Source organism: Vanellus vanellus, assembly GCF_965231255.1.
Source record: "Vanellus vanellus genome assembly, chromosome: 16".
Classification (NCBI taxonomy): Eukaryota; Metazoa; Chordata; class Aves; order Charadriiformes; family Charadriidae; genus Vanellus; species Vanellus vanellus.
In genome coordinates, this window is record NC_138921.1 from 8,030,570 (window position 1) to 8,042,946 (window position 12,377).

The 12,377-nt window shown below is 42.5% G+C and overlaps 1 protein-coding gene across 1 annotated transcript in view; it reads right to left on the reverse strand.

Moving 5' to 3' along the window:
• Window positions 1–12,377, reverse strand: part of ARVCF (ARVCF delta catenin family member) — a gene marked incomplete at both ends in the record, with an annotated part of 171,403 nt that overhangs the window by 89,541 nt on the left and 69,485 nt on the right. Inside the window, one exon of the mRNA XM_082491809.1 lies at window positions 3,274–3,432. Coding sequence (XP_082347935.1) covers window positions 3,274–3,432 — 159 coding nt within the window. The remainder of the gene's footprint in view (window positions 1–3,273; window positions 3,433–12,377) is intronic.

The window sequence follows — 12,377 nt, forward strand, 5'->3', positions numbered from 1 at the left end:
AACCTCTATAAATTATGGTTTTGAAACAACAGGGCGGGGGGGGGGGGTTTAAAGGAACAGCAGCATACAGGAGCATTCACGTTTACAGCTTTTGCTATGCTTCAGTTCAAGAGGAAGAGTTTCAGAGGCACCGTTCTCCAGCAAGCTAAAGATTCATACAATTTAGCAAAAATAAATGACAATTTTCTATTGAAGAATCCAAAAATGCATACTAAATGGCATTAGGTTGACTAATCTCCACATAAGCTATCCAGCAAAGAAAGCATACATTAGGAAAATATCTGTGGTCTCTTTGGCTCTTAAAAAAACCCCGTGAACTGTGTTATTTACTCTGTCAGAGGAAGCATCTCCTGCCGCCGCTTTCTTTGCAAGACAAATATGCTGGAGATTGTGTCTGGCACTGTCCAATACAGCCTTCTAGTTACAGAGGTAATAAAAACAGGTTCTCAAACCTTCCTCAAAGAAGTCTAGAGCAAGCACAACAACATAGAGGATAAAAACCTTTATTTGTATGTTGTGCTAACTACCTTAACTGATCAAAGTAAAAAAAAAAAAAAAGCTGAGCATAAACCTGACACCCCCCCCCCCCAACATTTAATGAATACACTGTGACTATCTCAACTTTAAACATTACCCTCATTAAGTAACAGATTAGATATTACTGCAAGTAGACGTGAGGATTGCCACCATGGGAAATGTTGCTCCTTTACAAGGATGAGAAGTATGCGCACACTAAAGCGAGGCCAGACTGATAATTTTTTGTGGGGTGGGTTTTTTTTGTGGTTTGTTGTTTTTTTTTTTTTTTTCCCCTTTTGTTTTCTTTTTTAAATCTGGGAGGGAACACGCAGAGACACAGAACTGCAGTTTCTGGGCTCAGCAAAGATCCTACTACTGCATACTGCATGCCCAGCAGGCATGTGTTTGCATCTCTCATCCCAGAGAAATGCTTTCCTTCACCGTCCTCATCTGAGCAGCAAGGTCAGAATTTTGCCACTGCACACAGACACCAGGAAACTTAATTTTCTCTGTAAGGCTCTCACATACAGTAGTATGACCTATAAAAGCACTATGTTGATACCTATTAGAAGTGATAGTAAGTCAATGCCAATTAACTCCAGGACACTTAACTGATGCTACTAAACCCCAGTGACAACAGTTTTCATTTTCACATTCCCTACCCAAAACAAAACACAAGTTGAAGACCATTGTGGTTAAAAAAAAAATAAATTTGACCTCAGATTCATATCTAACAGCTGTTAAATCTATGCTATATTGTCACACCAAGGAAAAGTCAAAACAAAACCATTGCAGGAAGAACCACCTCAGCTAAGTCACAGCACCTCTTCTGACAGAACTGAGCCAGCTCATCTGTGTTTTGACATTTTAGAATCACTTTTCTCAACACCTGCTTTTTTTTTTTTTTTTAATTATTTTTTTAAGAGTTGGTCTTTTTAGCAATGAAATACTAGGAAACATGTCCAGATAGTATGCAAGTTGAAGTCAGTGGCATTATTTGAAACACCACAAATGCAGATCCAGACAGCTATGCACCCTCCCCCATTCCAGACACACTTCAGTGCCTGGAATGAAGTACAGGAACAGGAGAAAGCCTTGCTCTTTGAAATGGAACAGTAGCTCTGGGGTTGCTGTTTTTCTGATTTTTCTTTTCCCTTATGCAGACACAATGCCTGTTTTGGAGCTGCCACTGTCCTTTTCCGTGGGAAGATGGACAAATAGCAGGCACACTACACATATGAGAAAATCGCACCTTTTATGCTATGACAAACACGCAGCTTTATCAGTGGCCTGACTATTTCAGACAAACTATTTCACTCCGTGTGGTCCTGTTATCTAGGGACCATTGCATGGCCTCTCCTCTATTTTTACAGTCGTAGTTATCATTTTATTCCCTTGCATAGCTGCACTTAGTCTTCTAAAATTATTCACTACTATTAGTGCATATAAAAAGGTGTCCACCACCACTGTAATTTTATCACTTCCTTCCTGTAAATAACAGTTGTTGTTGCTGCTACTAGAAAGAAAACAGCATTTCTTTCAAATAAGTCACAGACTAAATAGATTAGATTATTGAAGAGCTAATAAAAATGTGTTTTTTTGTTTAAGGCCTTCATCTCCTCCCAACAATTAGAAAATAGGCCAGTTTTATTTGTCTTCTAACTGCAACAAATATTAAACCAGACACTCAGTTTATAGCAATGTGTGCAGGCCCACTGACCTCAAGAAATCAACATTCATTTATGCCAACCTGAGGATCTGATGTCCTGAAGAGATACCTTAGAGAAGTGCAATTACAGAATGCCAGTAAAAATAAACACCAATTTATGCAGTCACCTCTGTTCAAGTCCTTTTAACAGAGAGAGCAGCTGGACAGTCTCTCTTTTTTTTTAAATCAGTGGTGTTTAGAAGTTTTTAAAAAGGGAATCCCATAATCTTTCACATGACGAAAACCAAAGACTTCAGCTCATCTTCCACGACTCAAATAACAAGGCGTATTAATGTTCCAGTGGTACCCAAAAGCACGTGAGGCAGCCATGAACATACAGCATCTGCTCAACAGAGATTGTACAATTATCTTATACCAGGGAACAAAAAGGCATCAGGAAAATTAGAACATATGCAACACCTGTAATCCATCTGAACCTGAAGTACAGGTCACTTGAGAACACACCCAGCTTTCCCCCTGCATGAGGAGTAAGATTCCATTCACAAAATTTTTGCAGAATTTAAATGCTGTGGTGCAGTTTAAATAGGATGTTTCTTGTTCTCAAGGACAAAAGCATAATCACATATTGTTATTACAGATTGTACCTAATTTGCAGACATATTTCCAGGCACATCTTCCTCAGCTGCAAAAGCAATTTACGCTAAGCCCTACCAACTCATCTAATTCTCATAGCACCGTATGTGTTTGCAGGGCAATGCTGCTAACTATTTCAGAAAATAAAATGAATCTTAAAAGAATAAACAGTCTGGGAAGGGGTTCTAGTGTTTTTGTTTGCTTAACCTGGATAATTTCTACCGTCCAGATCACAGTTCTGTGAACAGCTGTATTGGCAAAGCTGATACAGAGCAAACTAGATAGAGGCGCGAAACTGGAAAAGCCCTGAGCCCAGCTTTGCTGGCAAACAGAACATTCCAAATCACTGAGGATCACAATAGAATGATTGTCACCACTCATGCTACTCCCTGCTATTTTTATTTTGTGATTAGGTATTATCATGCCGTTTTCCTCATTGGTTATTATTCTCTCACCTTAGTTTCTGTTCTCCTTGTGGTTCCATCTTCAGAAGTGACAATAGACACATGGGAAGTGGGAGTGCCTGGGTCTTCCTCCACAGTAACTGTCTCTTCCACCATTTCTTGAGGCTCTTGCATCATTGCTATTGATGTCTGGTTACTGGGGCTTTGTTCCTAAAGAAACAGGCAAAAAAAAAAAAAAAAAAAAACAACAAAAACACCAACAACTTTTCACTTCTACTATCATGGTATAACTATTCTATGGATTTCAGCTTTCTCAATTGAAAAAAAAAACAAAACACCTCACATTTTACCCAACAACTTGCAAGTTGAGATTCAGAGAATGAAGCATTTACTGTCTCAAAAAAGCATGCTGCAGCTACACTGGTATGGCTGAGCTCAGCTTAGTAAATGGAAATCATGTGAAGCATCTATCAAGCACTTCATATTTATAGGCAACCTACTACAGACTAGCAGACTACTTACTACCTTATATTTAAACTTGCTTTAAGCTTTCTGTCCAATGCCTAGTGTAGGAGGAGAGGAATTTTTGTAGAAACATTCATTCTGTTCTGCAGCGAAACAGGACCATTGGCTTTCACTGCAGTTAATCTTACACACCATTAAAAGTTTATTTCCATCTGATGAAATACACTCAGTTGCAGACTACAAAAGGCTATAAAACATCAAGATCTACTGTTAAACCGACACCTTTCTCAAACTGTCCAAAACAATGATAATTTTTAAAAAATAGGTAGTTAGAGATTTATAGCTAAATTATGTGAAATGCTACCCCTTCTGACATCTTCCATTTGCTAAGTCTGTTAAGATCTAACTGGCTATAAGCTTATTTAAAATTTATAACAGATAAGACAACATAAAGAAACACTAAACAGAAAGACAGTAGATCAAAGGCCGGTTCTTATAGGGATAGTGCCCAAAGAGACAGCTTCTGCCTCTTAACAGCACTAATGCCTGAACTTTTCTTTTTCTTATACAATTGTGTGTCTCAGCACAGAAACCAGAGAAGCTCCCCTTTGGTAGATGAATGTATTTCAGAAGTTTCACAGCAAGTGGCCAATAAAGAACTGGCTTACATACTGAGAAATAAGACTTTTCCCCAGCTTTATGAATCCTCAACTATGTGAAATTAAATGACAGACTGCTCATTTCATTATATGCCCTGAAGGTACACAGGCCCTACGCAGGCCTCAAAGCCAAAGCAGGGCTTCTGTTTGCACATCTTGTCAAACAGGCACACAAGGTACATCCTTTATTAAGGAATATATACACACACAAATATACACAGAGACACGCTTTTTTTCATTAAAAAAAAAGGAAAGGAATGACACAGGGCCCTAAACTGCATAGTGACCCCACTTTCCCTGAAGAAAACACCGTGGACAAATTCAGTATACCTTTACACATTATGGGAAAACAAAATGACTGTGATGAAACTGTTGCCATGCAGGTGTCGAGTCTAATTACATCAAGGTTTAAATGTTCTCTACCTGTGAGCAGCTTCATCATCAGGGAACTACAACATTTTATTTAGAAAAATTGCATTTCATCCCAGCAATGAACTCTCGATTGCCCCCTTTGCTGTGCCATGTTTGGTGCAGGACAGGATCCTTCCGAGTGACTTTATACTGCTGAGCAGGAGCAGTGTACTGATGTCTCATTAAGCTCCACAGGGAAAAGCGTCATTTAATCCTTGCAAGATCTGTAATTTGCTTTGAAACAAGCCAAGATGCCCCTGTTCAATTTCCTTTATTTACAGCTGTATTCTGACATTCTGGGACTTCAGTAAGGAAGCTGCTTTCATTTTCAGGTAAGCGCTAGTATTAACCGAGACCATAACAATAAGCCTCAGCAATCATTTCAGTCAAAATGCAACATGGACAGCCTTCAAAGATAGCACATGCTGGACCACCAGAAGTGATATAAGCAGGCACTACTTCCATTTCCATTGAAACCACAGAATAACTCAAGCTACAAAATCAATCAATGAGAATAAGGCTTCTGAAATCCTAAAGAAAATCACTCCTTCCAGTCTGCAGTACTTAATCATTATGGCCAGTAACTTACAATACACACTGCATCCTTTATGATAGGGTTCAGATACCAGATTGTGTCTTCTCCCCACAGCTTCAGAAGAGAAACTAGCTCCTGGGACAAATACATTAATCCCTTCACATTTTTCTTGAGTATACTATATTCTAACTGCAACTCCCTTTTCCCCACCCCCCAGTAAAGCTTTCCTCTGAACAGAAGAATTTACATAATATTGCAATACAGTAAAGACTCAGAACTTCTATTTGTCTTCATGCAACCCCGGTCTTATCAACAGCAAAGTAACCAGTTACATGTAGAAATTTTTTCCATTACACCTCGTCCCTGTATCTACAAGGCATCGAATGCCAAAACTGCTTCCAGGTGGGACGTTCCCACTCCTCTCACACAGGTATGTACGTACACACATCTCATCCATCATCCTCATTTTAAGCTGCATCTTGAGATGACTGCATGAGTTTATGTGTCTCTGTTCCCTCCAGATTCTTCAGAGGCAAACTCTGCTTTGTAATAATAAACCTGAGGAGATGGAAGGTGGAAAGAAATATTTTGTTCTTTGAGCTTTTGCAAAACTTTTCCATTATGAAAAAAATAAAGTCTCCCTTTGTATTCAGACTGCCTGTGGGCAAAGCAAACCTTTAAAGCTGGGCACCTAAACATGAGCAAATTGCAAACTAGAGCATATTGACTTTAAATGAGCACTGTGCTAGTTTTTATCCTCTGGCTGCTTCTAAATGAACATTCAGGGAGATATGGTACAGATCTGCATTCCTACAAGAGAAAACTATTGTTAGCAAAAGACTGTGGTAAGCATCAGAAAGAATAAAAGCTTACAAAGTTCAAGGTAGACAACCCAACACAGACAACTAACCAGACTACATCTTCTTGTGTCTTCTTTCTTATTATGAGAGTTACTTAGGACAACATGTGAGCAAAGAGGACAGCACATCATCCAGTTTACTGTTCCACGAATTAGTTTAAGGTGGTTCTTTTATCTCCAAACCCAGCACTTTCTCCATATCGCTAACTTGGAGTTGTCATGAGCCAACATAAATGCAGAAAAGATGCAAAGATTGTGTTATCTGTTTTTAGTTTCCATCATTAAGGATTTTAGGTCATCACAAATTGCAGAAACTGGGACACATTACACCTTTCAACCACCTTTCTCTGTGCTCAGCTTAGGCGGTATTTAAGACGCCCTTTTGCTAAATACATTTCAGCATCTCAGATTCCAAACATTGGCAGGTAAACCTAATTGTTCAAAGTGAAACACAAGTTGCCAGACAGAGCTGGAACAGGACACTCCTAATGAGTAATGCTACCAGTAGTTCCCTGCCTGCCATAAGTAGGTAATTCCAGTTTAGAACACCATGCACTCCTTCGTTTATCTTGCTGAGGGCTTTTAAAGCAAAAGCAAGCAGACAGTTCCTCTTTTCCTACCACGCTGGCCAAGTCCCCATGGTCCTTCCCGTACTGTCAGACCAGAGTGGTTCCCCAGCACCAGAGGGATCCGCCATGCCACAGCGATCGCTGCCTTCAGCTGCACACCTGGGAAGACCAAACCTAAATGGAGCTTCTTTCCAGTCCTCTTCAAGAGGCTACTGTCAGGATCCTTGATGGTTCCTACAGGTTGGCTCCTTCCTCCTCCCCTTGAAACGCTCGAGGCACCACAGCCGAATGACAGGAATGGTGTCAGGGAGCACAGGGGCCGGCAGCTCCCTGAGGGACATGATGCCGGGACAGACCCCGTGGATGGCTGCAGTGGGGCCCGCTTCCACAACACCCAAGCCAGGAGAGCAGGACAGACCTGAGATGGCAGCCAGGCCCAACCAAGAGCCAACAGCACAGTGATGAGGGAAGCTTAAGGCCGGCCTGGGACACCAATGTGCAGGTCAGGATCGGGCCCAGAGACAGGCCGGCCCTCGCTACAAGGCCGGTCTAAGGGCAGGCTGAGACATCCACCTGCGGGGTCACCGGGGTCCAGGGCTGGGCATGGCTGTGGCTTAGCTGGAGACTGGTACTCCTCCAGCATGACCCACGCACGGACTGAGGGCCCAGGGCTGAGCTTCAATAAAGCTCCCAGGCCTCTGGGCTGGGGATGTGCATGGAAGCCCCATGTGAAGCTGGTCAGGGCCACTGAAGTCTGTCAGTGTCCTCAGGGCCCCAAGGGAACCCCACAACCCCTTTAAAATGGCAGCAGGAGTTCTCTTGCAATAAACACACAAATTTCAAGGTGATATTCCCCCCCAAATAGCTAAGTATTATTCATGAGGTCCCTTTCAAATGATAATCTTTGGCTTCTTCCAAGAAGATTACAAAACACGATCAAATTATGAAAACAGATTCTAATGCATTTATTGCATACCGTGTCAGTAGTCATGGCTTTTCTCCCTGCTTTTTTGAGTACCAAATGAATCCTATCCTGTTAATCTGTGCTTGCATCTCCACCATGCTTTTAAAAAGCCAAGCTATATAAAAAGCAAAACACAATCAATTTATCCCCAGCCTGTAAAAGTTAAGTGCAGATGAAACAGCTAAAGACCTTGTAAAATAAGAAAGAATCATAAAATAACAGTAATTTTTGTTTTGTTAAAAACCAGAGTGATTTACCATTTAGGGCACATATCTCCTAGGGCTTATTTTGCACTAGAATACTACAGCTTCTATAATCATCACCATTTCAATTCCTAGAGTTATACTTCCATCAAAGCAGCTATTTTATATCTTTTTTAATAAAAGAATAACCTCCCCCAGGAGAATCAGACATCCTACTTTAAAACAGTAAACAAAGTTCTTTATTCTCTGCCTGTGAAACAATTTAAAGCAGCCTGAAAATAATATAAAATTGCAGGAGATGATTACTTCCACTAAAACAGTCCCTCTTCAAAAACACTGAAAACACGTACATCGAATCCTCATTCTCCCAGAGATACCCTTTGTTCAGTGGATTGCAATGCAGGCTATTCAGGCTACCGCTTACTCCAGGCTACTGTCAGATACCAAATTTGAAGGTTTTTGCAAAGCACAAAGGCTGGATTCTACACCAGTGGACATATTTGTCCTCAGTCAACCCCAGCACAGACAAAGCTCAAGTGTATCAGCTCCTGTGAAACACATTACAAGTCTGGGCATAATTAATGGCATTGGACAACAATGCTAATTGAATTAAATGTGGATTCTCTCTCCTCCTAATGCTCTTTGTTTAAATTACTTATTAAAGCTGCAACCTCTGCAAAACATGAGATTATTTATAAGTGCAAAGCAGGCAAACATCGGTTTTGTCAGAGTCAAGTCTCAGGCTGACGTTCTACCTCACTGCTCTCTTTCCAACTTAGGTCCGCGCTTCCAGCTCTGTCATGGCCTCAAGCTTTTTATTTGCTGAAGGCATGTGGAGGAGAAAGGAGGACAAAAAAGGCAAGTCTGCAGGAACACTTCAATCCAACAAGTCTATCTTGAGATCTCCATCGGACTGGTATCCCAACAGACATCCAAGAGGAAGAAAATCACAGAGTCACGGAGTTTCAGAGTTGGAAGGGACCTCTAGAGATCATCTAGTCCAACTCCCCTGCTAAAGCAGGATTGCCCAGAGCACATTACTCAGGACTGCATCCAGGCGGGTCTTGAAAATCTCCAGAGAAGGGGACTCCACAACCTCCCTGGGCAGCCTGTGCCAGTGCTCTGTCACCCTCACCGTAAAGAACTGTTTCCGTGTATTTGAACGGAACTTCCTATGTTCCAACTTGTGCCCATTACCCCTCGTCCTGTCACTGGGAACCATTGAAAAGAGCCTGGCTCCATCCTCCTTCAACCCACCCTTTAGATACTTGTACGCCATAATAAGGTCTCCCCTCAGCCTTCTCTCTCCAGGCTAAAGAGTCCCAGCGCTCTCAGCCTTTCCTCATAAGGCAGATGCTCCAAGCCCTTAATCATCTTAGTTGCCCTTCGCTGGACTAGCTCCAGCCACTTCCCTGTCCCTCTTGAACTGGGGAGCCCAAATCTGGACACAGTATTCCAGTTGTGGCCTCACCAGTGCCGAGTAGAGGGGGAGAATGACCTCCCTCGACCTACTGGCCACACTCTTCCCTATGCAGCCCAGGATTCCATTGGCCTTTTTGGCAACAAGGGCACATTACTGGCTCATGGATAATTTACTGTCTACTAGGACCCCCAGATCCTTCTCCTCAGAACTACTTCCCAGCAGGTCCGCCCCTAACCTATACTGGTGCTTTGCATTCTTCCTCCCCAGGTGCAGGACCTTGCACTTGCTTTTGTTGAACCTCATTAGGTTCTTCTCTGCCCAGCTCTCCAGCCTGTCCAGGTCACGCTGGATGGCAGCATGGCCCTCTGGGGTGTCAGCCACCCTACCCAGTTTGGTATCAGCAGCAAACTTGCTGAGGATACACTCTGTCCCCTCATCCAGGTCATTAATGAATATATTAAACAAGATTGGACCAAGTATTGACCCCTGGGGGACACCACTGGTTACAGGCCTCCAACTAGACTCTGTGCCGCTGATCACAACCCTCCGAGTTCTGTCACGCAGCCAGCTCTCAATCCACCTCGCTGTCACCTCATCTAGCCCATACTTCCTCAGCTTCCTAATGAGGATGTTATGGGAGACAGTGTCAAAAGCCTTGCTGAAGTCAAGGCAGATGACATCTACGACTCTCCTCTCATCCAGCCAACCAGTTATAACATCATAGAAAGCTATCAGATTGGTCAAGCATGATTTACCCTTGGTAAATCCATGTTGACCACTTCCAATAACTTCCTGTTCCTCAACGTGTTTGGAGATGACATCCAGAATGAGTCGCTCCATTACCTTCCCAGGGACAGAGGTGAGACTAACCGGTCTGTAGTTCCCTGGGTCTGGTAGAGTTTGTCGAACGTGATGCATTTGTGCCAGACCTTTCTCCAATAAAAAGATCCAACTCCCCAGCAGCTGAAGACTCTCAAGTCTGATTACTACCCTATTTTCCTGCCTTGTCAGACTTCCCTTTCTTTCACCACAGCCTGAAGATCCCTGCTGTGCTTTAAGTCCTGGATTTGTCCAGACAGCTTTTTGTGCATGTCAGTAGTACAACAGCTGGGATCCAAGCTAACCAGCACACGTACTTCACTGAGCCTGTATCATCTGAGAGGCAGCTGTAGAGGAGACTGTCTTACTCTTTTTAGATAGTGCTTCAGGAACAGAGAAACAGGTAAGCCCTCACATATAGGAGTGCTTGCACTGCTGCAAGGCAAGGAACCTTCTGGAATAACATGGAGGCCTTACGTTCAAGGACTGCCATATGCTGGACTCCTCCAGTTCATAAAACACAGCAAGGACCAGGTCTGCAGAACCAAGCCCAGGTGCTCAGTCACACTTATCCAAACTCTTCACAATCAGGGGAAACGCTGCTGCAATGGTAACATATTATTCAGGTAAAACAGCACTGAAACACCAAAAAGCTCACGGACTAGCCCGTACCGAAACCTAGGCAGTGTGTAACTCTGAAAAGAGAGTTTGCAAGATAGACAATAATTTCAAGATAGGAGTACATAAATACCTGTAATAAATATGCTGCAGATAAGCTGATCTCCACATATAGTAAGCCTACATCTCTGGTTAAATGTCATGTGAAACAAAACATTGTTTTTTATATATATATTTAGATATATATGTATATACACAATGGATCCAGCTCACTTCAATGGGAACCCAAACACATTAACCTATGACAAGCTTCAGGCTCTCTGTTAGAGCTCTCCCACAAGCTCTACCCTAAGGGCGGTCAGTTCAGAACATAAGGAAAGTGTTAGCCCTCAATGAAAGCAGGCTGTCCTGGCATGGGGCACCAGAATGAACTCAGCCACACACCACAATGCACTAACTGTTTCCCGAACACTTACACACTTCCTTTGTCCTTTAGAAACACACACGACAAGCAACTAACAAATAACGCCAAGAGCTTTTTAAAGCACCAAGGTTAAAAAGGAACATTTCAGCGACTGAAAAAAAAAACCCTCAACTACAGAAGTTTTGAAAAGCCACAAAGAGCAGCTTTTTTTGCAGGCAGGCATGGTAATTCGCCATCTGAAGGCATCACACCTTTCAGGGAAAGCAAGAGGCGGAGGTGAAGGAGAGGGAATCAAAACCCAGACAAGGCCCGTAGCAGTAATATTCATCCCTCAAGTACTGCACGACACACTGGGGTTCTGTTCAGCCACGCGGTAACTGCCCATCATCAGGGAAATCTACAGTGCTTGCCCAACGGTCAACAAAGAGGGCTTTTATGCTATTTTAAACAATCTGAAGTGTCTCAGTTAATGGAAGACCGGGCAATTGGCCCTCAACTATTTCTAATTGACTGGAATGATGGATGAAGCTAAAGGGAAAGCTGACCCACTGAACTTTTCCATACAAAGCTAGAAAACTGAAGGAGATTGTAAACAGTTTATAAGAACGAGAAGTGGGAGAGGCAGAATCCCAGAAGCTTTGCTTTTCTCAACCTGCTGTTAAGTTGTTTCAGGCGAAGGAAAACAAAGAGCTTCAACTCAGAGCAACAAACAACAAAAAATAAGGGGAAAGCCTAAACAAATAGGGTATTTTCCCATGCTCTCCTCCCCTTTCTCCAGAAGCTACTTAGGTCTGCCATGCAAGCCGGTCCTTTGAATCAGAAAGGGCAATTTGTCACTTTGACAAGTAAGATGTCACTCAGGGCTCTGTACTGCCTTGCCCTGCTTTTCAGATTGACTGGATGTTAACCAAAGATGTCAAAGACATTACATCTCAGGCAACTTCAACAGATGTGAAAATACATGCTTAAAACTTAAGTGTTTATCAGTCCCACTACACTAAAGGTAATGCTCAGCAAATCACGCATGCCCATTGATTTTCAGAACAAACCAATCACTAGTAGCTGTTGTACTGCAAAAGAGCAATACTGCTGCAGTGTGACAGAGCAGTCTCCCGACCTAAACAGCTTCTCGGAGGGAAGAGCAAGGACACACAGCTTCCAGGTAGGGAAACGGATGCATAACAGGTTCAAATTCACAAGCACCTA